Source organism: Muntiacus reevesi, chromosome 3 (genome assembly GCF_963930625.1).
Source record: "Muntiacus reevesi chromosome 3, mMunRee1.1, whole genome shotgun sequence".
Classification (NCBI taxonomy): Eukaryota; Metazoa; Chordata; class Mammalia; order Artiodactyla; family Cervidae; genus Muntiacus; species Muntiacus reevesi.
This window is the reverse complement of record NC_089251.1, coordinates 89654329-89682268: the sequence shown is the minus strand read 5'-3', so window position 1 is coordinate 89682268 and position 27940 is coordinate 89654329. Positions and strand designations below refer to the sequence as shown.

At 36.9% G+C, this 27940-nt stretch overlaps 1 protein-coding gene across 2 annotated transcripts in view; it reads left to right on the top strand.

Moving 5' to 3' along the window:
* The window catches only part of EXOC6B (exocyst complex component 6B), a 669652-nt gene that overhangs the window by 473417 nt on the left and 168295 nt on the right, over positions 1-27940 (top strand). For both annotated transcript variants that reach the window (XM_065929532.1, XM_065929531.1), the window contains exon 19: positions 5600-5741. In XM_065929532.1, the coding sequence (XP_065785604.1) occupies positions 5600-5741 (142 nt within the window). The remainder of the gene's footprint in view (positions 1-5599; positions 5742-27940) is intronic.

The following is a 27940-nucleotide window of genomic DNA, read 5'->3' as shown; positions in this document are numbered from 1 at the left end:
GCATGAGACGAGTGCTCAGACCTGGTGCACTGGGAGGACCCAGAGGAGTCGGGTGGAGAGGGAGGTGGGAGGGGGGATCGGGATGGGGAATATGTGTAACTCTATGGCTGATTCGTGTCAATGTATGACAAAACCCACTGAAATGTTGTGAAGTAATTGGCCTCCAACTAATAAAATAAAATTAAAAAAAAAAAAGATTATCCACAGAAAGAGACATTTGGTTTTGACCACTTAAAGTCATGTAGTTAAGATTCTTGATGATCGGAGCTCAGATCTGATCCCAGTAGGTTGACAGAGAACTGTGCTTGGGGTTCATTCTAAACCTCTGTGAATCCGGTGTTCTTTGAATGCTTTCTTAGATGGAGAAGGGAGGGAAAAAAGTTTTCTTCTTGTCCTCTTTATTCCCTTACCCACAGTCTCAAAACTACAGAAAGACAGTATAGCAAGTATCACAAGGACTTTTACTGGGAGGCAAAATCAAATGATAAGAGCCTTTGGAGTCTGACAAGGCTGAATTCATATCTTTGGTCCACAACTTACAAGGTGTTTTCATATGGCTTAACTTCTCTACCCTTATCTATAAAGAGAGGGTTAAATACCTCATGGGGTTCTTGTGAGAATTATATGAGAAAATATTTTCAAAACACTTGGCATGTAGTTAGTGCTCAATATATGGAAGCAGCTGCTCTGGTGATGGTGGTAGGGTTTGTGGTGATACTGTGGGTAATGATGCTTTCTCTAAACTGTTCACCTCTACTCACTCATATTTACTATTTACTACTATGACATAGCACTTAGTGTTGTATATTTGAAGTACGTCGTAATTGAAAGTTATGAATACTAAGCTTTCTGTATTTCTCTGAAATTTGTGAGATTCCTATACATTTTTCTTAGTTGTGTTTAGTTATATCTATGTATGAAACAGTGTATGGTATCTCCCATTTTGTAGAAGAGCATGAGATAGCCCCAAAGCATGAAGTTGGATGGCAGTGTGTACCTACTTTGCAGTCTAGAACTACTGCTTCATTTAGATATACCAAAATTTTAAATACCATGGTTTCTTTCCTTGCAAATCACATAAATTTCAAGGAAATGTAGATGCATGAAATGACACTGCAGTAAAACATTTAGTGCAAAGTTTTATGGTACAAGTGAGACTGTAAATAGAGAATAGGAGGTAGATGGAATAATTCAAATTATATGATGTAAATCTGCATATATTTTTGAAGTAAGTGGGTTGATTTGGTTACTAAAGAGCTCCATGGTGAAAATAAAAAACGCTTTATCACAGATCTTGACTTATGCCCAGCAATGGTCCTCAGTATGGTAACAAGCCTGACTTTGTTTTGTTTTTTTTTTAGTTTTTTGAACATTGAGGTTTTTTTTTTTTTTTTAATTTTATTTTATTAGTTGGAGGCTAATTACTTCACAACATTTCAGTGGGTTTTGTCATACATTGACATGAATCAGCCATAGAGTTACACATATTCCCCGTACCGCTCCCCCCTCCCACCTCCCTCTCCACCCGATTCCTCTGGGAACAAGCCTGACTTTGAATTAACAATATGAATTTTCACCAATGTACTCTTCTTGGTTTCCCAAAACTTCTTTTTTTAAAGGTATTTTAACTGAATTGAGAAGTAGTATGAACTATTTAAGTCCTTTGATAATTGACTTTCAGTTCATTTAGTTGATATTTATTGACTGTCTTGGAATATGGAAATATTGTAGCTGCATTAAGAGGCAGTATGATGTTGCCTATAGAGCTTTTTATGGCTGTGTGACTCAAATCTCCTGCATCCCAGGTTCCTCATATATTCAAAATATGATGATAATGCTTAGGTCATTTTTCATCTTCTCTAGCATTCTATTTCTATTCATGGGTAGTCTCTGTATACTAAGACTATCATAGCTTCATAAGACATAACCTAGTTTTGATTATCACTGATTTGAAACTGTTCTTGAGGGTATCCAAAGGCAGTTTTGGTCAGATTAAGTTTTCTTATGTTCCAGATTTTTATCCTGTCCTAGAGTTTGGCAGTTCATTCCTAGAAAGAATCTACTTCATAAGCAGATTACTTAATAAAGAGGGTGACAGCACCAATTTTTATTGCTTAATGCTTTGATTATTATTGCCTGAGTTTCTGTTTATCCTTTCTTAGGAAATCTATGGATACTGTGGGTAGTAATGGAAATCAGAAGTAAAAAGGGGAATGGGGGAATGAATAGCAGACTGTGAATTAGCAAAGCTCCAAAATGCTTTCTATAATTAGAAATTTGTTTAACAATGAAAATATACATTTCTGCAATTATCACTATGTTTGGAAATAAGGAATTAGCTTGAGTGGGAGGCAATATGGTGGAAAGTGATTGGAGGACAGTTAAGTAATTCAGTATGTTAAGGTAGTATATAGCATATGGTGAAGTATAAGTGCTGTTGGCTCTATTGATATAAACTGATAGATTTGTTTCATGTTAATGCTAAAGTTGATAAGCTGTTTAATATTTTTAGATAAATAGTGCATTTAAAGTATCAACTAACTTGTCCTAAATTACACTTCTAATCAGTGATGGACATAAAAATTCAAACCTTTATCTTTCTGATTGTGAGCTATCTTATTTTAATTTTATTAGATCAGTTTTGCTTCTCTTTGGCAATCTGTTTTGACTGCTCGAAATAAGCTTTTCAAATATTATCTTCTCATCCTCCAGCTTAATTGGACTTTTAGCTCTTTAATTTTTACAACATCTTCTTGTTCAGTTTGTTAGGACCTTTAAATATCTGTCTTGGCCTAGATAATTATTTTGAACTTTAAGTTAAAAAGCATGCCCCAGCAGATACTCAGTATTTGAAGAGTTGGCTCCTGAGCTACTACTGTCCTACCTGTTTGGACCTAGTTTTTATGTCTTGAATAACCTGTCAACCCTGTTATTATCTGAACCTGTTTCTGCCCAACTGTTTCAGTATAAGACAGTGTAAGATTTACTGTTGCTTTTTAGGTGATGATTTACTGGAAAGATACAGATTTAGGATTGGGTAGAAGTTAATAAATAGCTGTATTAGTTTGTCTAAATTTCTTAACCTTACAGAGAAGTGAGGTTTATTCATCTACAAGAAAGGAATAATGCCAAATTCTTGGAGTGATTGGGAGAATTAAGTGAAGTAACGTAAGCTGTCAGCTGCCTAAGACAGAGTGTCTTTCCCTTTTCTCTGCCTTCTGATTTGCAGTGTTATCTCTGGACTTACATTTTAATCTATCCTGATTTCTTCACTGCACTCCTGCTGTCCTTGTTGAAAAGCCACTGGGCTCCTCACAGCTTTGACCTGCCGCCTCTGAGTGTTCACATGGGACATAGCCCAACAACTGTGTTGAATTATATGGCTTCTCGGTGGCACCTGTTCTAGGTTGCCAGCATGCCATTTAATGTGGATTTCTTTTTGTGACTTTTCTCTTTAGGCTACTTTATGCTTCCATTGCCTCATTCTGACTTGGTCTGTGTTCCCTAGCTTAAGTACTTCCATTTGTTGTCTTAAATCACCTACAGAGTGTGGGTCTTCAGAACGTACAAACAGAACCATCTAGAGGAAGAACATTTTTAGAATGTGTAATGTCACTGTTTATTAGTTATCTTTTATTCTATAAAATAATTTTTAATCAAATAAAATTTAGAAAATTTCTGTTTTTTTTTTTTTTTTACTTTCTCAAAGGTAGAAGCCGGACTTACAAATCATAAAATATCTCTTATTTAATTGTGGAAAAAATTGTTACAGTACTCATGCTGGTGATTATGCAACTAAGTGACACTCAGAAATATCTAGGAACATTGTAAATCAGAACATACCCCGTAGGCAGAGCTATTTATAGTTAGGTATTTGGAAATTTGGCTTCTACCCGTGTTCCTCTTCATATATACACATGTACATTATGAATCACTCTCATTCTAGTAGATTCAAGAAATAACCTTAAAGGAATTATTCAAAGTATATAAAAAGGCATGCAAATTTAAAACTTCACGGTGGTATTGTTTGTTCTATTTGTTCAATTTAAAGCCTGCTACTTTTGTAGAAGGGGCTTCCCTGGTGGCTCAGCGGTAAGGAATCTGCCTGCCAATGCAGTAGAAAGGGGTTCAATCTCTGGGTTCTGAAGATCCCCTGGAGAAGGAAATGGCAACCCACTCTAGTATTCTTGCCTGGGAAATCCTATGGACAGAGAAGTCTGGAGGGCTGTAGTCCACGAGGTCGCAAAAGAGTCAGAAATAACTTAGCGGCTAGACAACAGCAACAACTTATGTAGAAGGCCTTGGCCCAGAGAAACATGTAGGAAAAAAAAAAAAAATATATATATATATATATATATATATGAGAAAACTATAGTCAGAATCTGGTATAATAGCAAAAGAAAAAAAAAACATAAACCATCAACAACAGAAGAATGGACAAATGAATTATGGTATGGTCCTAAAATAGAATACTGTGGAAAAATTAAAGGAATAAACTACAACCACATGTATTTCATTTAAAAAAAAATTCACATTCATAACATTGAACCAAAAGAACAAGTTGTAGAAGGATATCCTGTGTAATAATAGAAAGTTCCAAATACATAAAATAAGATGTTGTTTCTTATTATATACTTGTCATATAGTATTTTTATAATACAAATAGTATACTTAACACAAGAAATGGTCACCTCTGGGGAGAGGGAAGAAAATGATTTAAGGAGGCCATATAGGGGTGTTGACTATATTTCTGATGTTTAGTGGATATGTGTGCTTGTCATAAAATTATATATATTTTTCTGTATGACTGAAATACTTCATTATTTCAAAAAAGAAGGCTCCACTGAGTAATATGAGGAGTCAGACTTTTAAAAACTTACTAGGTTTTTCAGAGCAAATGATAAATAGCAGAAATAAAATGAATATACATCTGGGGAAGGAATGGATATGTATAACAGACATGGGACTGAAATATAATTCACTAGTGTAAAAATGAATCTTTTAAAGAAATAGCAAATAACTAATTTTAATATCAGTGTTTTAAAAATTAGCTTAGAGTGTGTGCTCATAAACTTCAGTGCTTCTTTTTTGAGAAAATTTACTCTTTTGTTAATTTTTTCAGAAAACTTTTTTGTTTTAAACCATTCTTTCCATTTTATATGTGTTAAATCATAAAGTAGTAAACACTTTGGTTTCCAGATAAGTTAAGAAATTGTTTTCATTTGCTTTTTAAGAACTACAGTAGTTTTGAACGGATTGCGGAAATTTATCCTCTCTGGAAACATTCCTTCTCAGTTTAATTAAGATTTTGAGTATTGTTTCTCTGTTATTGATTTAGGGGAAAAAACACGTTGTGAATGAAGAGCTGGGCTTTATGAATTTTAGCTGAGTATTATAGTGACATGACTAATGGTAATGGAGCTAATATTTAAGATGTTTGCCATCAGGTGCTATTAATTTCAAAATTATTTGAAAGGAAGGATTATCATGATGGAGAAAACCTTGAAAGAAATTCCCAATTGAAAAGTAAATGATTTTAATTTTTGTTGGAATTTCATTTTAATCCATCAACCTTAAGATTTGCTTTTTTGTATTTCAGGGCAAGGTCGCCCAGACAGCATGTATGTCAGCTTGCAAGCATTTAGCCACATCTCTGATGCAGCTTTTGCTGGAAGCTGAAGTAAGGCAGCTCACCTTGGGAGCATTACAGCAGTTCAACTTGGATGTCAGAGAATGTGAACGTAAGACAGTAAACCATCTCTTTATTTGTTTTACCTGCCTACTTACTTCTGCAGGAAAAAAGTTTTAGGTCTGTGGGGTTGTGAGTCAAAGAATATCTAAGTGAAAAAAATAATTTGTAGGTCTAAAAGTAAGAGTCTGTCAGCAAGCTAATTTGAACACCCAAAAGTGCCTAGGCCTACATATAGAAAAAGACCCCTGGCCACATGGAAGTCTAAAGGGGAATACAAGGCAGACATGTATTTCATACACATCAAAGGAAACCTGATTAGTTCATAGACTTCAAAAGAATGCAGTTCTCAACCATTTGCTTTTTATCTTGTAATTTAAAATTATTTTTTCATCTTATATTCAAGCTCTTCTTAGTCTAAAGAACAAGTGGTGTATGCATTTATCAGTCAGAAATGCTTTCTATGACAGGTAGAAAGAGAAAACCTTAGACAGAGTAGTTAAATAGGTTTTAATTTTCTCAGAGGCAGTGGGTTGCTGTACTAGTTTAGTTGCTCAGTGATGTCATCAAGGACCCAGGCTCTTTTGTTTCCTCTCCTCTGTCATACTTATGAATATAGAATTTTTCTCCTCATATATATTATAGTCAGAAAGGACTCACATTCAATGGACGAAAAAGGTGCCAAGATCACCTAGTCTTTTTTATTTAAAAAATTAAAATCTTTTCAGTAAACCCCTAACAAACTTTCCTGTATGTCTTGTTGATCAAAATATAGTTGTATAATATTGAAGAAGTGAATGAGTCTTATTTCCATGTGTAATTAGTAGATTTATCACAGTCCAGATTCTAATCTAGTTTCATAAATAAATAAATTATTCATTAAATGCAAAAAATACATATAGTTGTATGGTCACCTCCAGCTCTCAGGGAGGCTGGGGGATTGAGTAATCTGGCAGAGTGAAAGAGAAGCATCATTCCTGACATAGTTCATTTATCATGAATCATCTACTTGGAATTAAACATGAAATCAGGCTTTGGTTAGCAGAGAAAGGAAGGGATGAAAAGTGCTGCAGTGTTCCCTGTGCCATCGGTGAGAAATGAAAATGAACTAAAATGATATGACTTCTAGAAACTTCTGTTTCTAGAAAAATTAAAATAGTGAAAAATGACATAAGTGTACTAATACTTCTGCCTCACCTTTTTATTTTTCTACTGCTTAGTGGCTTCCTTTGGTGGACTTTTTTTTTTTTTTAATGCACCACGCAACAGCAGGATCTTAGTTCTCCAACCAGGTATTGTACCTGGGTCCCCTGCAGTGGGAGCGTGGAGTCATGACCACTGGACTGCCAGGGAATTCCGCCTCTTAGTTGACTTTTAATGGCTGGAAATTAAGGCTATGCTATTTTTAATTAATTAAATAAGACTTCCAGTTCCAGCATCACAGAGTAGCAGCTATTAAAGTCACCCTTTTGCCAAACAGTTCTAAAACTGGATTAACTGTGTGAAGAAACCTTTTTCATGTATTAGACAGCAGACAGCACACGACTATGATCCTTCAAAGAGGAAATGCACAAGGTAACCTTGAGATTTGCTCTTGTTTTCTGTCTAAGGGCACTATCCAGACACAGCACAGAAAAGTAGAACCCCTATAAAAATCTGTGTTTTACATAGGAGAATGCCCAGAGATTGGCATATAGGACTGCTGAGACAGCTTAGCTTAGGTTTATGGACCAGGGTACCATAGAGCAAGGAGTTGTTTAGAGAAATAGCTCTAGAAATCTGCATTGGAGATCCCTTGATCAAAAACTAAGTTGCCAGGTGTGGTGTAAAACTCTGGGAGGCTTAGTAGAGAATCGCCACTAAGGACACTAAGGAGCTATGAGCTGAGTAGGAATGCCAGATGTCACAGAGTGCTGGGAAGCACTGGAATTCTGACCAACCGAGCGGAAAGACCACCTTAACATACTGTACCTTCAGTAATACCCTTGGAAATTAGGCATTAAGAATGCTTCTCAAGCTCTGGAGTAAGAGCTAATCTTGATCCACCCTAATAAAGCCTAATAACAAGACTCGACAAGGTAAAGGTAATCCGCCAGTAAAATAACTGCCTGCCAAAACATTCAAGAGTCTTTGAAGGAAGAAGAACATGAAAAAGTTTTCAGATTCGCACCATCTAGCATCTACAGTTTCACATCAAAAAACTGAAATTTGGGACTTCCCTGGTGATACAGTGGATAAGAATCCACCTGCCAATGCAGAAAACACAGGTTCGATTCCTGGTCCAGGAAGATTTTACATTCCACTGAGCAACTAAGTCTGTAAACCACCACTAATGAAGCCCATGTGCCCTAGAACCAGCAGGCTGCAACTACTGAGCCTGCATGCTGCAACTACTGAAGCCTGTGTGCCTAGAGCCTGTGCACAAGAGAAGCCACTGGAATGAGAAGCCCCCTCACTGCAACTGGAGATTAGCCCCCACTCTGCAAGTATAGAAAGTCCGTGAGCAGCAATGAAGACCCAGTGCAACCAAAAAATAAGATAAACATTAAAAAATTTTAAACCCTAAAATATGACAAACAAATATGTAGGAAAATATGACCCATAATAGGAAAAAATGAAAAATAGAAATAGACCCATTGATGATACAATTGTTGAAAATAGTGGACAGGTCCTTTAGAAAACAGAATATAGTCAATAATATAAAGGAAAAGGTGGAATGACTGTAGCTGAAATCTTTTCCAGGTTTAATTAAAAAAAAGTGTTAACTCACTGATTTAAAGAACTTAGCAGATTTTTTAGCAAGATAAACGTATAGCCACACCCAGGTACATTATGGTCAGACTGCTAAAAATAGCAATAAAAGAGAAAATCTTAAAAGCAGAAGAAAATACACATTAACACATGTACCCCAATGTTCATCACAGCACTGTTTATAATAGCCAGGACATGGAAGCAACCTAGATGCCCATCAACAGATGAATGGATAAGAAAGCTGTGGTACATATACATCATGGAGTATTACTCAGCCATTAAAAAGAATACATTTGAATCGGTTCTAATGAGGTGGATGAAACTGGAGCCCATTATACAGAGTGAAGTAAGCCAGAAAGAAAAACACCAATACAGGATACTAATGCATATATATGGAATTTAGAAAGATGGTAACGATAACCCTATATGCAAGACAGAAAAAGAGACACAGATGTATAGAACAGACTTTTGGACTCTGTGGGAGAAGGTGAGGGTGGGATGATCTGAGAGAATAGCATTGAAACATGTATATTATCAATTGTGAAATAGATCGCCTGTCCAGGTTTGATGCATGAGACAAGTGCTCAGGGCTGGTGCACTGGGATGACCCAGGGGGATGGGATGAGGAGGGAGGTGAGAGGGGGCTTCAGGATGGGGAACACATGTAAATCCATGGCTGATTCATGTCAATGTATGGCAAAAACCACTACAATATTGTAAAGTAATTAGTCTCCAACTAATATAAATAAATGAATGAATAAATAAATAATAAAAGAGCTAAGAGACAAGCCTAAAAAAAAATACACATTACATAATAAAGAACAATGATAAGAGTTAGGAACAATGCAATCCAGAAAGCAGTAGAAGAACATCTTTACAATACTGAAAGAAGAAGAAAAAGTTTGTTAACATTAACTCAAAAATTCTTTCTCTTGTGAAAAATATCCTTCAAAGATAAAGGTAAAATATGCCATTTTCAAACAAATGGAAGTTGAAAAAATTTGTCACTAGATCACCACATTTAAAAGTTGGTTTTTCAAGTTGGAAGGAAATTATACTACCTGTCACCCCAGTTCTGCAGTGAAGATTACATTCTTCAAAGATGTAAACCACAGGATGGATCTCTTTTCTCACATCTTTTTGTAGAATTTTGACATTACTAAGAATTGATTCTGTTAGAGGGAAGTGCACAGTATTGTATGCATATTCAAAATTATTTAATTGAAAAAATAATCAACATCTAATTCCCCTCCTCTTGAATCTGGACAAGCTTGTGACTTGATTATAACCCACAGAATGTGGCAAAAGTGGCTTTTGTGGCTGGATCATAAAAGACAGTGCAGCCTCCATGTCCTTAGCTGCTGTGTAGCACGTCCGTCTACCCTGAGGTGTTTGTGCTGTGAGGAAGCCTAAACCAGCTCATGTGGACAGACCACATGGAGGAACTTGGTATATTACATGTAAAATTTTATGCCGTTGCTACTCTATTTGTTGTACTCCTTCTAATAGTGCTAGATTTTGTTCTGACCTGGAATCGCATTACTTGTTTAGATCCTTTTGAGATTTGTTTTTCATTTATATTGGGTCTAGAGCAACCTTTGGTCTCAGTCAGATTTAATCCCAAATCTAAAACAATGCCTTTTGAAGGATTCTACCCTATTACCCCAAGTATCTGAAGATATTTCAACTCTGGCTGGTGGAAACCCAAAGTATGCCTGGCTGTATAAGAACTCCACAAATTATTCTGCCTGTTTCTTTCTTATAATTCTTTCCCCAGCCTTGGGTAGTTTCTTCTCATACAGGTACATATTAATCTCCAGCCAGGTATTCAGTGGAACCCTTTTGTAGTTTTCCTCTTGCAGCTCCCTCCACATGGTCATTGGCACTGCAAATACTAGTTGCCTTGGCATCCTGGACTACAGTCTCTGACTTTTGATCTCAGACTCGCATGCTTGTTTGGGTTCCCTCCTTTTGCCCACTGTGCATCATACCTAGAAACTGCTGCTAGACATGCTTTCCTGGTTTGTTTTCTTTCTTTCAGGGATCACAGCCCTGCATTGATTGTTATCTAATATCTAAAACCACTCTATCAGATGCTTTGGACAGTTTTCCAGGCTTTTGTGTGTATATGTGTGTGCAGTGGGAAGATGAGTCTTCTTCCTATTACTCCTTCATGAAATTAGGTGAATTCTGTCCTGACATTAAGTGAATTCCATGGTGGAATTAACTGAATATCTTTTCAAGGTTTTGTTTTTCAATTTATATGTTTTTGGAAGTAATATCTGTGTTTTTAAATTTCCAGGGTAAAAAAGTACAAAAAATTATCATAATCTCATCATTCAGAAATAAGTACAATTCCAGAGATTGCATCCAGGCATGATAATATCCAGCAGCCATAGAATTTTTTCTAGAAGTCATTCACTGGATTGCTTGCATCTAGTTAGCCAAAATCGTTTCACCTGCTTCTATCTTAACCAATTATTCCCCAGGAGAATGAAAACATGATTTGATAAACCAATCAAAATTGATTCTTAATGTTAAATATGAAGTTATCCTTTTCCGAGTCCTGAGGAATAGTAGAACCTCATTGTGATATAAATAAAAGGGAGAAAAACAACCAATTGTTGTGCTGTCGTTCAGTTACTAAGTTGTGTCTGACTCTTTCTGTGGCACTCCAGGCTCCTCTGTTATTCATTGTCTCCCAGAGTTTGCTCAGCTTCATGCCCATTGAGTCCAGTGATGCTATCTAACCATTTCATCCTCTATCGCCCTTTTCTCCTTTTGACTTCCGTCTTTCCCAGCATTAGGGACCTTTCCAACGAGTTGGTTCTTTGAATCAGATGGCCAAAGTATTGGAGCTTCAGCTTCACCATCAGTCCTTCCAATGAATATTCAGGGTTGCTTTCCTTTAGGATTGACTGGTTTGATCTCCTTGCTGTCCAAGGGACTCTCAAGAGTCTTCTCCAACACCACAGTTCAATTTTTCAGCACTCAGCCTTCTTTATGGTCCAGTTCTCACAGCCATACATGATAATTGGAAACATCATAGCTTTGACTATGCAGACTTTTGTCAGCAAAGTGATGTCTGTGCTTTTTAATACACTGTCTAGGTTTGTCACAGCTTTCCTTCCAAGGAGCAAATGTCTTTCAATTTTATGGCTGCAGTCACCATCCACAGTGATTTTGGAGCCCACGAAAATAGAGTCTGTCACTGCTTCCACTTTTTGTTCTTCTACTTGCTATGAAGTGGTAGGACTGGATGCCATGATCTTAGTTTTTTTAATGTTGAGTTTCAAGCCAGCTTTTTCGTTCTCGTCTTTCACCCTCATCAAGAGGCTCTTTAGTTCCTCTTCACTTTCTGCCATTAGATTGATATTATCTGCATATCTGAGGTTGTTGATGTTTCTCCCAGCAATCTTGATTCCAGGTTGATTTTCGTCCAGCCTGGCATTTTGCATGGTGTACTCTGAATATTATTTAAATGAACAACCAGGACCATTGGTTGAATAGCAAAATCTGATGAATGATTGGGAATGACTTGTAACTGCATTTTTGATAGAGCTAAAAGGTAAAGAGGGATAAAGGGTGATAAGCTAAAATATATTAGCCTCGAGGAGGAGGAGCACTGAGAGAATAAGGAAAATGCCCATCTTATAGCCCAATTCTGAAATTAATTTTATATGGAAGAATGAGCAGTTTCTACTTTAGACAATTTATAGGTGAGTTGGCATCCTTAGTAGAGAGCCATATTTCCGTTAATATTGAAGAAGAGAGACCATTTAATGAAAAGGTGGAAGCTATGCAAATAGTTTGTTAATTTTGTAAAACGAGTTCCAGGGGCCAGTGTCTTATCTGAAAAGCCATTCAATATCTATAATAGCCTTTTGTAATTGGGATCAGCTTGAAGCTAACATTTGTAAAGCACGACAGTGCCTCTAATAACCCTGTTACCACTGAAATTTTTTCTCCATATATTGAGGAGCCCCTAAGGTTCATTGATTTAGAATTTAATGTTTCATTTCTGATTGGCATTAATTTGTCTGTCAAAAAACTTTTCATGGACATTTATTTTAATTTAAAAGAAAGAATTCTATGTCTTTTGCTATACCATCCCCCTCATTTTCTTCTTTAGATGCTCAGTGGTCTATAAAAAATCTTGAAGAAATGATACATAAGATTCACATAACTATACAGAGGCGTATTAAAGCAACTCCAAATGACAAGATAATTAACACTTACATCTTTCTACCCAGTGGTGTGTACGTGAGATATTTTTGCTATTGTCTGTGAGTCCTTGGAAGAACTGTGTATAGATAGGTCTTAAAAGAAATAAAACTTTGGACAAGATAGAATATGAATGTATCCTTAGTGTTTGACTCTGAGGCCTGGCCTGCCACTTTGTTAGATCCCAAATACTTAGACAAATTATATGTATACAAGCCTGAGATAATCAATTAGTATAGTGTGGTCATTAAGAACTTGAATTTTAGAGTCAACTCAATCAGATGGATTCAAATCATCACTTCTTTTTAGTGTGATCGTATATAAATTATTTAAATTCTTACAGCTCCATTTATGAAATAGGTACAATAATAGTACCTAATATTACAGGAATGGGTTCAGAATTAAATGAGATAATGCATGAAAGAGTTTATTTCATGACTGGCAAAACATTAAATATGCAGTAAGGAATAGCTTCTCCTACTGTTATCATTGTCAGCAGCCACAGCAGTTAATGAACATCCAGCAACTCTTGGAAGGTCCTTTGCACACCATGCCGACCTTTATCTGTAGTTTGTGAATCAGTTAGGTTTGGAGATGCCCTTTTATTTGATTTGTGTTGTGCTTTTTTGTAGCTATCTGTCAGACTTCCATATTTATTTGGAAAGTTATCATCCAGAACTGATAATTTTCTAATTCTTAGCTCATGCTTTTGCAAGAAATCAATTAGTTAGCTCAGTTGTTTACTAGAGATGGTACCTACTGCTTTGGATACCACCATCTAGGAATGTTGTTGATTTCTTACTGACAGACTGTCAAACCAAGTACCTTTAAGATGACAATTATTAGGACTTAGGAGATGTGAAGAAATATTCCTTTTCCTTTAAAAATTGACAGTAATCTCTGGGTATTTCTTCTCTGTTTGAATTTCATCTTATATTCTCCATATGTTCGTATGTCTTATATGTAGTTTTGGATATTGGAACACTGGGTCCCAACAGAGAAACTAGATTTTGAATACTAGCAGGTCTTGATGATCTAACACTTCCCTCCTTGATCAAACTTGGGCTATTGTAGCTTTCATGTACTAGGATGTTCAGTCTGTGTCTGGCTTTGGAATTTCCAAACCTTTTACTTTGTATCTTCTAAAAATATGAAGGTCTAGGTTCATATTCAGGCTCAACTACTTGTTAACAGCACTAATTCAGTAATTTGTTCATTTATTCAACAAAACAAATTCATGTGAATCCCCTACTCCATGCAAAGTACCGTCCTGGAGGCTTGAAACAAAATGGGAAACCACTGATGTTGAATTGGAGAGTAATGAATCTAAATTCATTAGATATGTGGTTTGAAAAGGAGCCTCAAAGATTTATTTATCAGGAGCCTCAAAGATCCGTTGTAAAGCTGTTGCAGTAATCCATGATAGAGATGATTTGGGAGCTTCAGCATATTTATGCATCATAATTCAAGCCATTGGAGTGAATGAAGCAACTCATCTAACCTTTCTGAGTCCATCAGTAAACTGGAAATGCTAATCCCTGTATTTTTCTCATAGTATTGTTATGAAGTCAAATGAGATACTATACATAAAATCATTTGTATACAGCCATGGAAATTTTATTTATTATAATTGTCATTTCTTTATCGTATGCTTTCATATGTTTTTATCATGTTTTCTTTCCCACTTCCACTGTTACATGATTTATAATGTTAAATATTTTCAGATTTTAATAATCTGTTCATGTCCCTAAATTATTTGAAAGATTGGTGGGTTAAAAATATAACAATTTGACCAAATCCAGGGGACATTTGGTTGTGAGGAAATGCAGCAGCATTCACATCTTTTAAAATTTGCCATAACTCATCCTTTCCCCGGGCCCGTCAGCCTTTTGCACAGAGTGGACCATGTCCCTGTACAGAAAGGTTAGTAGTGTGCATCTTGCCACATTCCCAGCTCCTTGATGGTCATGTTAACCGGAGCTCAGTTTGCTACTTCGGAAAGGAACAAGGACCCCAAAGCCTTGTATTTCTCCCTTCTTACCATAATAGCCCTTGCTTTACAGGTCAAGAAACCAATGTGGTCTGCCTAAATGTCTGCCTAAACTCAGGACATAATAAAACAATTTCAGGTTAGATTCATGACTTTACTGAGCGAATTATGGTATAAAATGTGGGCAGAACACCATTTGTCACTTAATTCCATAAACCCCACTCTAACTGAAAGATCAGATCACTTTCTACATTCCTAGAGAAGTAGTTTTAGCTCAAAGTCAGGGTCAAATAGTCCACTACTGAAAAGTCTGGATTTTCTATCTCTTAGTATATATTTAGTAAAATAAATGGCTGCAAGGTTCCCTTTTGGTATAGCAGACTGTCCTCTGACTCAGGTGTGAGATGTTTTAGCAAATCTTATCGGGGCAGACCTTAATAGGCTTGCTTATGATTTTGCAACTGGAGCTTCTGAACTAAAGGATCTTTATAAAAATGATCTTTCTCAATTTTAAGTACTAAGCCCAAATACCTGCCATTTGAGGTAACTGTACTCACTTTTTATTTTTTCTGTTACTTGAGTCCAGCTATCCTTCACTGTCCACCTCTGTATAGTTAATTATCCCCATAGACTCCCCACAAGAGTGTGTCTGAGAACTTAAGGCATCCCTTTACCAATCTCTTCCTGGTGAGAGGGAGACAGAAGAGAAGTGAGTCTTCAGGACCCTGGTCAGAAGCATCACGGAACCACATGTGACAGGTCTCACATCCACTCTTCTTTTACAACCTTTGAAGTTTATATTTGCAAAAGGAATTTTAATCTTTAATAACTATGTCAGTGGTAAACTCCCTGGTGGCTCAGATGGCAAAGAATCCACCTGCAGTGCAGGAAACATGGGTTCGATCCTTAGGTCAGAAAGATCCCCTGGGAAAGGGAATGGCTACCCACTCCAGTATTCTTGCCTGGAGAATTCCATGGACAGAGGAGCCCAGCAGGTTACAGTCCGTGGTGTTGCAAAGAGTCGGACATGACTGCACAACTAACACTTTCACTTTTCACATTTTTCAAACCCAAACTGCATCAGCTAACCAAACTGTTAAAGTGACTACTAGCTCATATACTACATCAAGCCTCTCCAGTGAGATGCCTAATAGTAATTAACTTGTCATTTAAAATTATGTTTAGTTGTCCTTGAATAAGTAGTACAAAGTGCATATCCACACCGTTGTGTTTTTTTCCCCCCCCCAGAGAGTCCTTAGAAAACTCTTCCACTTCTTTCTGAATGTATTCTCTGCTACTCTTACTTTGTATGTCACCTTTGAGACCATGTTGTGTTTAGATCCTAGTCATGGGACAATATTCAGTAAAGGGTAGAGCAGAGCAGAGTGCTACCCTTCTGTGGCAAGGGAGAAACAATGGAAAACATTCTGGAGAAGGCTGAGGGATCAAGGTTTCAAAATTTCTCTTAGCACCTTGCATTTATCAAGGAAATGTGGTGAAAGTATGAAGACAGCTGGTGTATCAGTTCATAACTTGAAAGATCAGTTTGTGCCCCATTTTCATTGTAAGTTGCCCAGTGTTATTGAAAGCTTTTACATAAAAACTTTTCATATTCTTCAGTTTACTCAAATTGAACAATGTCAGGGCAATCTGGAGAAGAAAGTGGCAACCCACACCAGTATTCTTGCTGGAAAATCCCCTGGACACAGGAGCCTGGTGGGCTATAGTCCATGGGATCTCAAAGAGTCGGACAAGACCGAGCAACTAACGCTAAATTCTAGGACAACCTAGTCCTCCAAAGCTTCATCTTCAATGAGAACTTGTTCCCAAGTGACTCAAGATAATACCTTAATTATGAGCTTGGCTGCCATATTCCACTGACCATTAACTTCTCATCCTAGGAAATGAAGGGATGTCTTAATGCCCTTTTCCCTGCCATCACCTGTTAATAAATTCTAAATATTCTTTTTAAATAAAGTCTTTGGTTTGCCAGCTCAGTCTTCAATCATCTGTCTTAATTAAATTATGCTTATTTGCATGGAACAAAAATTTATTCAAAATAGTTCAAAAAAAGAGGAGGGCTTGTTTCGAGTACATGGATTTCATAGGACCCCATCAAAAGATAAATAGCAGGTCACTTAGGTTAGGGACCATGTCTCCTCACTCCTGTCTCCTTAGTCTCTTAGACAGTGCCTGACATATGGTACTTACTTAATATTTATTTATTGAATGAATAAAAATGACTCAGCAACTACCCAAGTTTCTGGATCTTTTTGGTCAGCTCTGATGATGGAAGGGAATAGAAGTAAGAAGTGGCTTAGAATGGATGTCATGTGATGTGAATAGCAAAGCAAACAGGGATATAGTTGGAACCCTAAGGAATATTCTCTTAGGAGAATGGACGATTGGCAACTTGAGTACACATATCCTACCAACTTCTGTGGATTATAAAGCCATTCTTGCCAATGACAGTCACTTTTTGATATATCACCTGTATAATATATAATAATTAAAATCAGAGGTGATGCAAACAGATTGGCCTTTGACATCAATCTGTTTCTATCACTTCTGATATTTATCATTATATATTATGTTTAGTAGTTTGGACATTTTATTCCTCTTCTAAACCTCAGTTTCTCTACTTACAAAATGAATTTGCAGTTATACTATCTCACAGACTTGTTCAGTTGATTGAGTAATTAATACATAACAAATGCTCAGTAACTGCTAGCCACTATCCTCGTTGTCCGTGTCATTATCATTGTCATAAAGAGTATTAACCTGGGAGGAAAGTTGTATTATGACCTCAGTTTTGCCACTAATTTGCTGTGTGGTTTTGGTAATTCATTAAATCTGAATTTGGGCTTCTTGTCTATAATACGAGAACACTTGGCTAGATTGTTTCTGAGTTTCCATTTAGTTCTATGGGCTTCCATGGTGGCTCAGACAGTAAAGAATCCGCCTGCAATGCGGGAGACCTGGGTTCAATTACTGGGTTGGGAAGATTCCCCTGGAGAAGGAAATAGCAACCCACTCTAGTATTCTTGCCTGGAAAATTCCATGGACAGAGGAGCCTGTCTTCTGTGGGCTATTTAGTTCTAAGATATTACAGTTTATCATGGGAGGGCAGATTGCGTGGATATGTTTATGTGTATGGAAAATTGTTATAAGAATTAAATGAGATAGTATAATGAAATGCTTTATAGATCCTAATATGCACATATTTGTAAGCATCAGTAAATATTAAATATGTTTCTTGTAGTTTTTATTATAGTTATGTATGATATAGTTATGTATGATAACATCAGGGAACAGAGTATATGGAAGTAGAAAGCAGTCTTTGAGTGATTGCCATCAAGAGCTCTTATAAATTTAATGACCATTGGAATAGGGTCAGTAATTTTTTTTCTCAAAGAAACTTTCTGTATAATTAAGACAAGATTGTCTCAGGCTGCTTTATGCTATTTACTTTTGGATAGTATTAGTTTAGGAAGAAAGCAAGCGGTCTAATCAAGACCTAAAGCACTATGAAAAAGTGAAAGTGTTAGTCTCTCGTTGTGCTCAACTCTTTGCGACCCCATGAACTTTGTAACCTGCCAGGCTCCTCTGTTCATGGGCTTCTCTGGGCAAGAATACTGGAGGGGGTTGCCATTCCCTTCTCTAGGAGATCTTCCTGACCCAGAGATCGAACCATGGTCTCCTTCATTGCAGGCAGATTCTTTTACCATCTGAGCCACAAGGGAATCCCCTAGAAATGTCAGTGTGGTTTGGGGGAAAATCAGAGTTGCCATGGTGAAATGTGTTAGCAGTCCTGAATTTCAGAAGTCTAAAGAGTATGGTTACATTTCTTTTGGGAACTTACTTACTAGAACCTGAGTACTAATATAGTACTGATATGAGAAATAGATTTTTACAAATTGGCTTTCTATAAGATTTACTTTAATCTTAGAAATGTTTAATTATTGTAGCAAGTGGTATCATTACATATTATGGGATTTTTGTGAAAAATTTTGAATTTGCTTCCTTTCCTATTAAAGCATAGGTTTTATGTTTTATCCAGAAGACACTTTTCAAATTGTATCTTAATTGTTTTAATTGTACCTCTTCAAGTCTTAAAAAGAAAACCCCCTTATGCCCTCTTAGGAATATAAGGCTTGAAGAGAGACAAATGGAGAAAGTTTGAGCCCAGTAAGATTTTAAACCTCATCTTCTTAAGTTATATCAAAATAATAGATGCCTCCTTTGTTTGAGGATATGTAATGCCTGAAGATGCAAATTTCCTGTTGCAGACTACTGAAGGACATTTTGTGTATTTCAGTATCATTAATTTCAGATCCCTTAGCTTCTATCCTCAGCCTCATCTTTCTAAATTGCAGTTTTAAAACAAGCTTTCCTGTTCTGCCCTCTTCCATCTGAGAAACATTACAGTGGAAAGATTGATGATAGACTTCGAGTTTGTATGCAGAAAAATAAACTTGCTTCCTATAATTTGCAGTGTTCTGCACATGTGAAAATCTAAAGATAATTAGTTGTTATTGCTTTAATGTGATGGAGACAATAACTTGTTCTATGAGACAAGCTCCATGGCTAATGAATTTTGTCTTTTGGTTGATTGACTGGTTAATGGAATCAGAAAGAAATATTTTATGTTTCTTCTTCAGAAAAATGCTTTCATTTTCTGTTGGAAATGTACAGGGATTTGGGTGGCCAGTCTTTGTTAGAACAAATCTTTATTTGTTCTATCATTTGTGTTTCCTTTTTCTCAGTTTTGTTCTATATTCTTGTTTCTCATTCTCATTTTGACTCAGTATTTGCAATGAAACTCACATTTGCAAGGGAAAATCATGAAGTTGGCAGTTATATATGTATATGTATTATATATAGTTAGTTATAGTTATCAATATTTCATTCATTCTCTTCATTCCTTGTTTTCTCTGCAAGACCTGGAACACTGTAGATATTCTATACAAAAAATGAAGTGCATTTTAAAACTGAAGTGCAGTGGGAATGTATAGGATGAAAAATAGAGGCCATTTTTCTGAGAGGTACTTTCTCAGTCACACAGCTCTCAATCAACCTATGCAAAGGCTTCCCCAGAAACGTACAGGCTGTGTGGCTTTGTCTCTCTCCCACTTCCCAGGCCCTTACTAGTTCTTTTTAAAAATAGGATTGAGCTTGGATTCTCAGATCTAAAATGGTGTGGGAAGAACGCAAACTGCAGACATCTTCCTTCTGTCAAAAACAGGCAGTACAAAACCCTGCTTTGTTTGCTGTTGTCGTCCCACACCGGCAAGCTGTGTCAGGCTAGGTGCTGTGCGGTTATGATGTGCCTTTCTTAGCCATGGAAAACCCAAACAGAAGGCTTCACTGCCCTTTAAAGGGCCACGTCACCTCTCTTTGCCTATGGATGATGAACCCTGTATCCTCTGAAAGGTCTTTTCTCAGACATGGATCAGTGAGTATTGCCCACTCAGCAGTTATTTTGGTTTATGGGCTGAAGTTCCTTGAATTCCGGGAGATAAGGCAGTCATTGTCTCTGTGAGCCCATTGCCAGACACCTAGTCATTTGATAGTAGGTGCTGCCAACCTGAGCACTGAAGGCAGGCAACCTGCTCTTCCTCACCGTGGCTAAGATGCCATCCTTGTCAAGAAAATGGAGATGGATCATGCTGCTCTAACCTTGTTATGCATCACTGTCAAACCCTGCTGTTGGCTTCCAGACATTGGCCAACAGAGACAAAATACTTTTCTGGTAGCAAGTGTGACCTTGGATTGTTTCTGAGCATTTAAGTGATGAGGAAGTACAAAGGACCTGCTGCGTGAAGAATCATACTACGCAATTAAGCTTTTTTATCTGTGGCCAAACCAATACTCTAAATTCTCTTTGGTAAATGTGGTACTTATCCCAGCTCTAAATAAGGACAGGGACTGATTCCTCTTTGAAATTGTTTGGATTTTTCTTCCCAGCTTTATTTCAAGGGATATTTGGAGGAAGGAAGACAGAGGTGGTAGGAGGAAATTAACTTATATCAGCTGGTACCTTCCAGAAGTCCATTTTCCTGCTGTATGATTTTGAAAAGAAGAGGACCAGATGTTTTTTAAAGTGATATTCCAAACTTGGTGCTCCTTCCTTCTTTTTCTACATTTTCTATTTTAGCTGTTTCAGATTTCTTTACTTATTTTTTCTCAACTTTGAGACCTTCTGCACTTTGGAAGTTTCAGCGACTGGAAAGATTAAGAAATGCCATTTCAAAGAAGTAGAAATTTAAAAATATATTGTGGTTATTCCTTTTTTCCTGTTACCTAACCCTAGTTCCACACCCAGTAAAACAGATTTTTCTTAAAGTTAAAAGAGTTTGTTATAGCAATTTCATAATCTCCAAAGACTTTTTACTATTTCTCTATTAGAAACTTTAAAAACAATTATTTAAAAATTTTCATGAGTCCTCGTAATTTACTGGAAAACACCCAGAAGCATTTTCATGGAGAAATGAGCCCACTGAAACAACAGTGTTTCTTAATCATTGCAAACCAGAGACCTCACCTCACCATTACCACCAGAGCAATGTTTGGCTGAGGCTTCCCAGGTGACTCAGTGGTAAGGAACCTGCCTGCCAACGTAGCAGATGGGGATCAGCGGGTTCAGTCCCTCCATCGGGAAGATCTCCTGGAGGAGAAAATAGCAACCCACTCCAGTATTCTTGCTAGGATAATCCCATGGACAGAGGAGCCTGGTGGGCTACAGTCCATGGGGTTGCCAAGAATCAGACACGACTGAGCCACTGAGCTTGACAGTGCATATACGGCTGCCATCTCCTTCTCCTATATCAACTAGCTACAAACATCACCTCAGGTGAAGAGTTATTTCTTCGGCACCACTACCTTATTCTATCAAGCCATTTGGCACCTCCCTTTTATTCACATAGGCTAAAATTCTAATAATTGTACTAAGCCAGACTCTCCCAAGAACATCTGATGCATTTACTATTCTTGTCTCCAAGTGATTACACTAAGACATTGTGTACATTTTCTATTTTCTTTGGCCCTTACTTCATGTCTTTGGGGTTGAGGCCAGTAAACTATTTATTTTCTTTAGGCCATTTTATAGAGTGTAAACCAGGAAATCATATTAAATACAGTGTATATTTAAAAATTATTTTAATTGTTGAAAATTGACAGACTTGAGCCCACAAGAAATGCCTGTAACATTCTCATCCACCTACTGGCTTTAGGTGGAACAGTTACCATATACATCTCAAAAAGTTGATCAAAGTCCTAATTTTTATGAAACATTTTAAAAGAAAAAAACTTTCATTCTTTTCCATTATCATTTGCTGTAACATTTCAAGAGTTAACAGATTCTGATTTGAGTTCTAATTTGAGTTATGGGTTGATTTTAATTAAACCATCTATCTGATCTAGTTTTAGTATTAAAATTTTAGAAATTTATCCTTTCTCTCTTCCTCTCTTTTATGTATGTGTGTATGAGAGAGTGGCACCACACAATTCCCTTAGCACTCCCAATTTCTTTTTTCTAAGATTGGAATTTAGAAAATATGAGTAAAAAAAGTGCCAGCACTTCCACTTAGAAAAACTGAAGTTTTCAGAAACTAGTGAGACAATGTATAGCATTTTTAAAGTCTTACCTGTAATGTTCTATAATAGTAGTTGATCTATATTTTGCTTCTATTTTCTACTCCTTTCCTGGGAGGAGAAAGTAGTATATATTAGGTCAGTGGTGGGATAATGTACACCTACCAGTACATTGGATGGGTAAATCGAGGTCTGTGTCTTTGTCTTTGTTTGATCACTAAGTAGCTATGAATTTGGACAGTATGCTTAATCTCTTGCAAAACCGTTTTACTCATTTGTTATATGTGAGTGATTTGGACTAGGATATCCCATTGGACAACATGGCTAGGAATTAATCATTCAAATAGGATGAGGTAGATTGGGAAGGGTGTTTTGACAAAGGCAAGTATTTGTGTAAATTCTGGGAGGAAATAAAGAATATGGCATATTAGGGAAATAAAGCTAATTCATTTGACTAGAAAATAAAGTGAAATGAACTGGGGTATCCAGAAGGAAATGTGGAAATATAATTGTTATTATTGGAGCCAAAGCAGATTTTAGAGAGCACACTTTTAGTGGAAGTAGGTGATAGACCAGATTGCTAGGAGTTGAGAAATGAATGGAAGACAAAGAAATTGAATCAGTACTTGTAAAAGACTCTCAGAAATTGACATTGAAAGAGAAGAGAGAAAAGGTTGTTTATTTCATTGCCTCCGTTAAGCCTGATAATTGGGACTGTTTAATTGTAAATAACAGCAAATATTTTGTATAATGTAGCCAAGAATAAAAGAAAAATAGCTGTTACATTATTTTGTTGGTATCAGTAAAATTTCCCTAGTAATCTTTTTCTCTTCTTTCTCTGCTCTTTCTTCCTGGATGATGTGCCTTTCTGAAGAAATTCAAGTCTCCTCAGTTTTTCACCAAATCCCACAGTCGGGCTTAAGGGCCTGCCATTCCCTCTGGCTCACAGAATCTTTTTGTCAGCTGTCTGCCTGTCAGTGGATGGAAACAAGGTGTAGCATCAGCTCCTGCCCAGACAATTAACCAGGGAAAAGAATGAGGTTCTGTACACTCCTTTAGAAAAGCATTTCAAGGGCTTTTAAACATTTTAAAGACAGGAGTGCTTTTAATACTTGAGATGCTCATTTGTCTCCTATACGTCCTAGTTGTTAGGATATTCCTTTCAAAGCACCAGTTTATCATGGAAAGAAGTTGCTTGTGTACCTGAAGAAACACTTACTTCCATTTCCTTTTTTTCCCAACTAACTTAAATTCTCTTAAAACACTGATCTCCCCCTCTCTTACCAGTGCCTCCAAGTTAAAACGCCTAACACTGCCTCTGGAGTTCTGTTGTGTCTGCCTTCAGGTCTTTGGTCTTACAACCACCAGCTTAAGGTCTCAGGTTTCACTGACAGCGATTCTCTTCTTCACCTTCTTTTGTTTTTGTTTGCTTGGTTGGTTGTTTTAGGGGAAAAAAAGAAAAGGGAAAACACACCTCAAACTGAGCTCTTAGAGGCAATGTTTATATTCTTTAGTAAGATAGATCCTAAGTGTAGATCTTGACCTCAGAAAATAAATTCATTAGTCTGTATAACTGTAATGGCAGACCAGTATTTATGTTCATATTGATCTAATGCAAACAGTTAGTGTGGAGGTAGATCATTGTTTTAATACTTAACATTATAATTCCATTTGAGGAGGTGGAATTCCTAACTAATACTTGAGCAATTATATGAAGCAAAGCTAGAAAATGTAGAAAATGTTATCTTTCTCTGAGAAAGATCTGTAGAAATTTTATTTTGCCATGTCAAAAATGATCTCTTGTAATGAACACTCACTTTAACGCAATATCTTTAAGTTTTTTTATTTATTGAAGAAGTGGCCATGTAGGCAAAAAAAAAAAAAAGCATATCATTATTTCATTGTATCTATTTCCAGTAAATTCCGTATTTGTTATGCTGGGACATATCTGGCTCTAACCTAGATATTCACATGGGCCCAATATCAAGTTGTATTGTGCTTGATCTGAATTGAAACGTCTTCTAACAGCAATTCTCCAACACCAACTGAGTGAGTGAGTGAAAGTCACTCAGTTGTGTCTGACTCTGCACAGTCCATGAAATCCTCCAGACAAGAGTACTGGAGTGGGTAGCAATTCCCTTCTCCAGGGGCCCTTCCTAACCCAGGGATCAAACCCAGGTCTCCCACACTGCAGGCAGATTCTTTACCAGCTGAGCCACCAGGGAATCCCCGCAACAACTGGGTGTTCTGCAGTTCAGTCCAGTTCTAACACTAACTACCTGGAGTTAGTACAGATTCTACAAATTAAGGATTCAGTCCCACAAGGCTGCCCCTATAGAGATGTCGGCTACAAACCTCAGGTGTCGTCAAGCCACTCCCACTTCTTTCTAGCTGACTACAGATTTTGGGGACTTCCCTGGTGGCTCAGATGGTAAAGAGTCTGCCAGCAGTGCGGGAGGCCTGTGTTCGATCCCTGGATTGGGAGGATCCCCTGGAGAAGGAAATGGCAACCCACTCCAGTACTCTTGCCTGGAAAATCTCATGGATGTAGTAGCCTGGTAGGCTACAGTCCATGGGGTTGCAAAGAGTCGGACACAGCTGAGCGACTTCACTTTCATTTTTCACTTTCGCAGATACTGAGCTCACCACATCCCCTTTCAATTCAGTTGTTGTTGTTCAGTTGCTAAGTCATGTCTAACGCTTTGGGATCCCATGGACTGCAGCATGCCAGCCTTCCCTGTCCTTGACTATCTCCTGGAGTTTGCTCAAATTCATGTCCATTGAGTCAGTGATGCTATCTACCCATATCATCCTCTGCTGTCCTCTTCTCTTTTTGTCTTCAGTCTTTCACAGCATCAAGGTCTTTTCCAGTGAGTTGACTATTTACATCAGGTGGCCAAAGTATTGGAGCTTCAACTTTAACATCAGTCCTTCCAATAAATATTCAGGGTTGATTTCCTTTAGGATTTACTGGTCTGATCTCCTTCTCCAGCACCACAATTCAAAAACATCAGTTCTTCGGCCCTCAGCTTTCTTTGTGTTCCAGCTCTCACATCTGTACATTCAGTTCAGTAATTCACTACAAAAACTCGCATAACTCACCAAAAATGCTGTACTTATGATTGCAGTTTTACTATAAAGGCTGTAACTCAGGAACAGTCAAATGGAAGAGATATACAGGACAGGATCCTGGAGAGGAAGGTGGCAAAACAGAAGTTCCATGTCCTGTCCTTAAGGAATCAGGCATGTCAGCCTTCCAGCACATCAGCATGTTCACCAAATCAGGAAGATCCACTGAGCTTCAGTGCACAGAGTTTTCATGTGAGGGTTTTATTATGTAGTGAAGTGAATCCTTCATTTGTGTCCAGCTCTTTGTGACCCCATAGACTGTAGCCTGCCAATTAATTAATTAATTTCTGTCCATGGAATTATCCAGGCAAGAATACTGGAGTGGGTAGCTGTTCCCTTCTCCATGGGATCTTCCCAAGCCAGGAATGGAACCCAAGTCTCCACATTGCAGATGGACTCTTTACCATCTGAGCCACCAGGGAAGCCTGAAGCATGATTGAATAAATAACTTGCTACATGATTGAAATCGACCATCATCCCTTCCCCTCTCTGGAGATTGAGGGTGGGCTGAAAGTGTCAACCCTCTCGTCACAGGCTTGGTTATTCTGGTTTGTGCAGCCCCTCCCTTAAACTACTTAAGGGCCCTCAGGAGTCAACTTCTCAGCATAAACTTAGGTATGATCAAAATGATTCAATTATGAATTGCTCAGGAGCTTTCCTGTTGCTCAGGACCTTTGGAGGATATAAAACTCCTTGTCAGGAGCTAGGACCTAAGACCAGGTATATTCCTTGTTATGTAATAGGCCTCAAGAGTATATTTGATTCAGTCTCATAGCTTTAAGCAAGTGAAATATTATTGCCTTCATTTTACAGGGGAGACATCTGGCACTAAAAACTTATATGATAAGCCCAAGGTTACATAAGTAAAATCTAGAAATATTGGAATCCCAGTTACCTTAGCTAATGATATATCCATTTTCTGTGAACACCAATCAATGTAGACTAAGACTCAATTTTCCTAGCAAATTGTGAGACTATCCACGAAATTTATACCAAAGAAACATTATCCGCTTTTGCAGTTTTAAGTCAGGATTGTTACTGTCATCACTTGCTGGGGAACCTGAGAGTCAAAGAGCTTTGTCTGGAAACTTACACTGCTCAACTATCAGTTTTTTTAAGGTATGATTAAGGTATCTTAATCATTCCAAAATGATTTGAGACTACTTGCAGTAGGATAAGTTGAAAAAATTAGTAAATTAGATATTAAGAAAAGAAAATGAGATGAAGAGAAGAAAGGAAAGAATACTAGCATAAAAATCAATAGAGAGGTACTATAAAAATTTATTGATAGACATAGTGAAGAATATACAAAGTATATAGCTGCCTCAGAGGGTGACATATTTTTAAAATATGAGCTGAAGAGAAGCCATTGTGTAGTACCAGGAACATTTGTTTCAATCCTAATTTCATAGTCAATATAGAAACAATTCATATTGCTGTGAATTTGGAGAGTGCTCTTTCCTTGTCATTCTGAAATCATTCTTTGCACATTTCATTTTAGCTTTTATTCTTTACAGTCAACATCATCTGAAGCTGTGCTGTCCAAAACTATAGATACCAGCCACAAGTGGTTATTTGAGCATTTGACACACAGCTCAAATATGAGTTGTACTCTAAGTGAAGAACACATCCTGGATTTTGACAAAAACCTCATGAATAACTTTTAAAATGCTAATTTTATGTTGATATTAAAATATTTTAGATATATTAAGTAAAATAATATATGCTATTATTAATTTTTAACTGATTTTTATTTTCTTAAGTGTATCTACTAAAATTTCTAAAATTATACATGTAGCTCTTGTTTCTATTTGGACAATGCTTTTCTGGAGAATTTATTACCATTATGTTAAGTGCCTACAGAATCCTTCTCAATGTAAAATTTCAGATAAATTTAATTCTGTCTTGTGTCCATACAACAGATTGATCAGTGCTGAACAAACACATGGATAAGATTAAGTCCTTGAAAGCACAGTAAAAATATCAAGGATATAAAGTTACTACTTTAGAACACCAGTCTTTCTCATCTCTCAGGAAACCCACGCTTTTCATTGCAGGTTCTCAGTTTTCTTTAAGATTATTCACAGAAGCACTGCTGTTTCCTAATTGGCAGAGGCTTCTTTTCACTATAGTATTAAAAAAATCTATTATGAAATTGGCCTTTATTTTTCAAAATTGCGAAACTTCAGAGGAAAATTGTGGTGTTACACAGGCCTGTATATTTTTATGACTTCATTGTTATTGAAATGAAAAAGATATACAAACATATATATGTACATATATAAAAGGAACATGTAAAGTAAATATTTGCTTTCAGACATTATAGGTCAGGGATGCATATTGAAATAATAGAGGGGTTAGGTTTTAACTGGTTCACCAACTTACTTTTTTGGGTTTTAATTTTTTCATCTGTAAAAGTCCTTAGCAATTACAAATGCTCCTTTCAGCTTTAGGATTCTTGGTTGTAAACTCAAGTCCTGGGACATTTTGTGCTATGTTTTTGGCAATTATTTATGGAAATATTAAGGGAACATCCAATGCCATGTGGCATGACATTGTTCTGC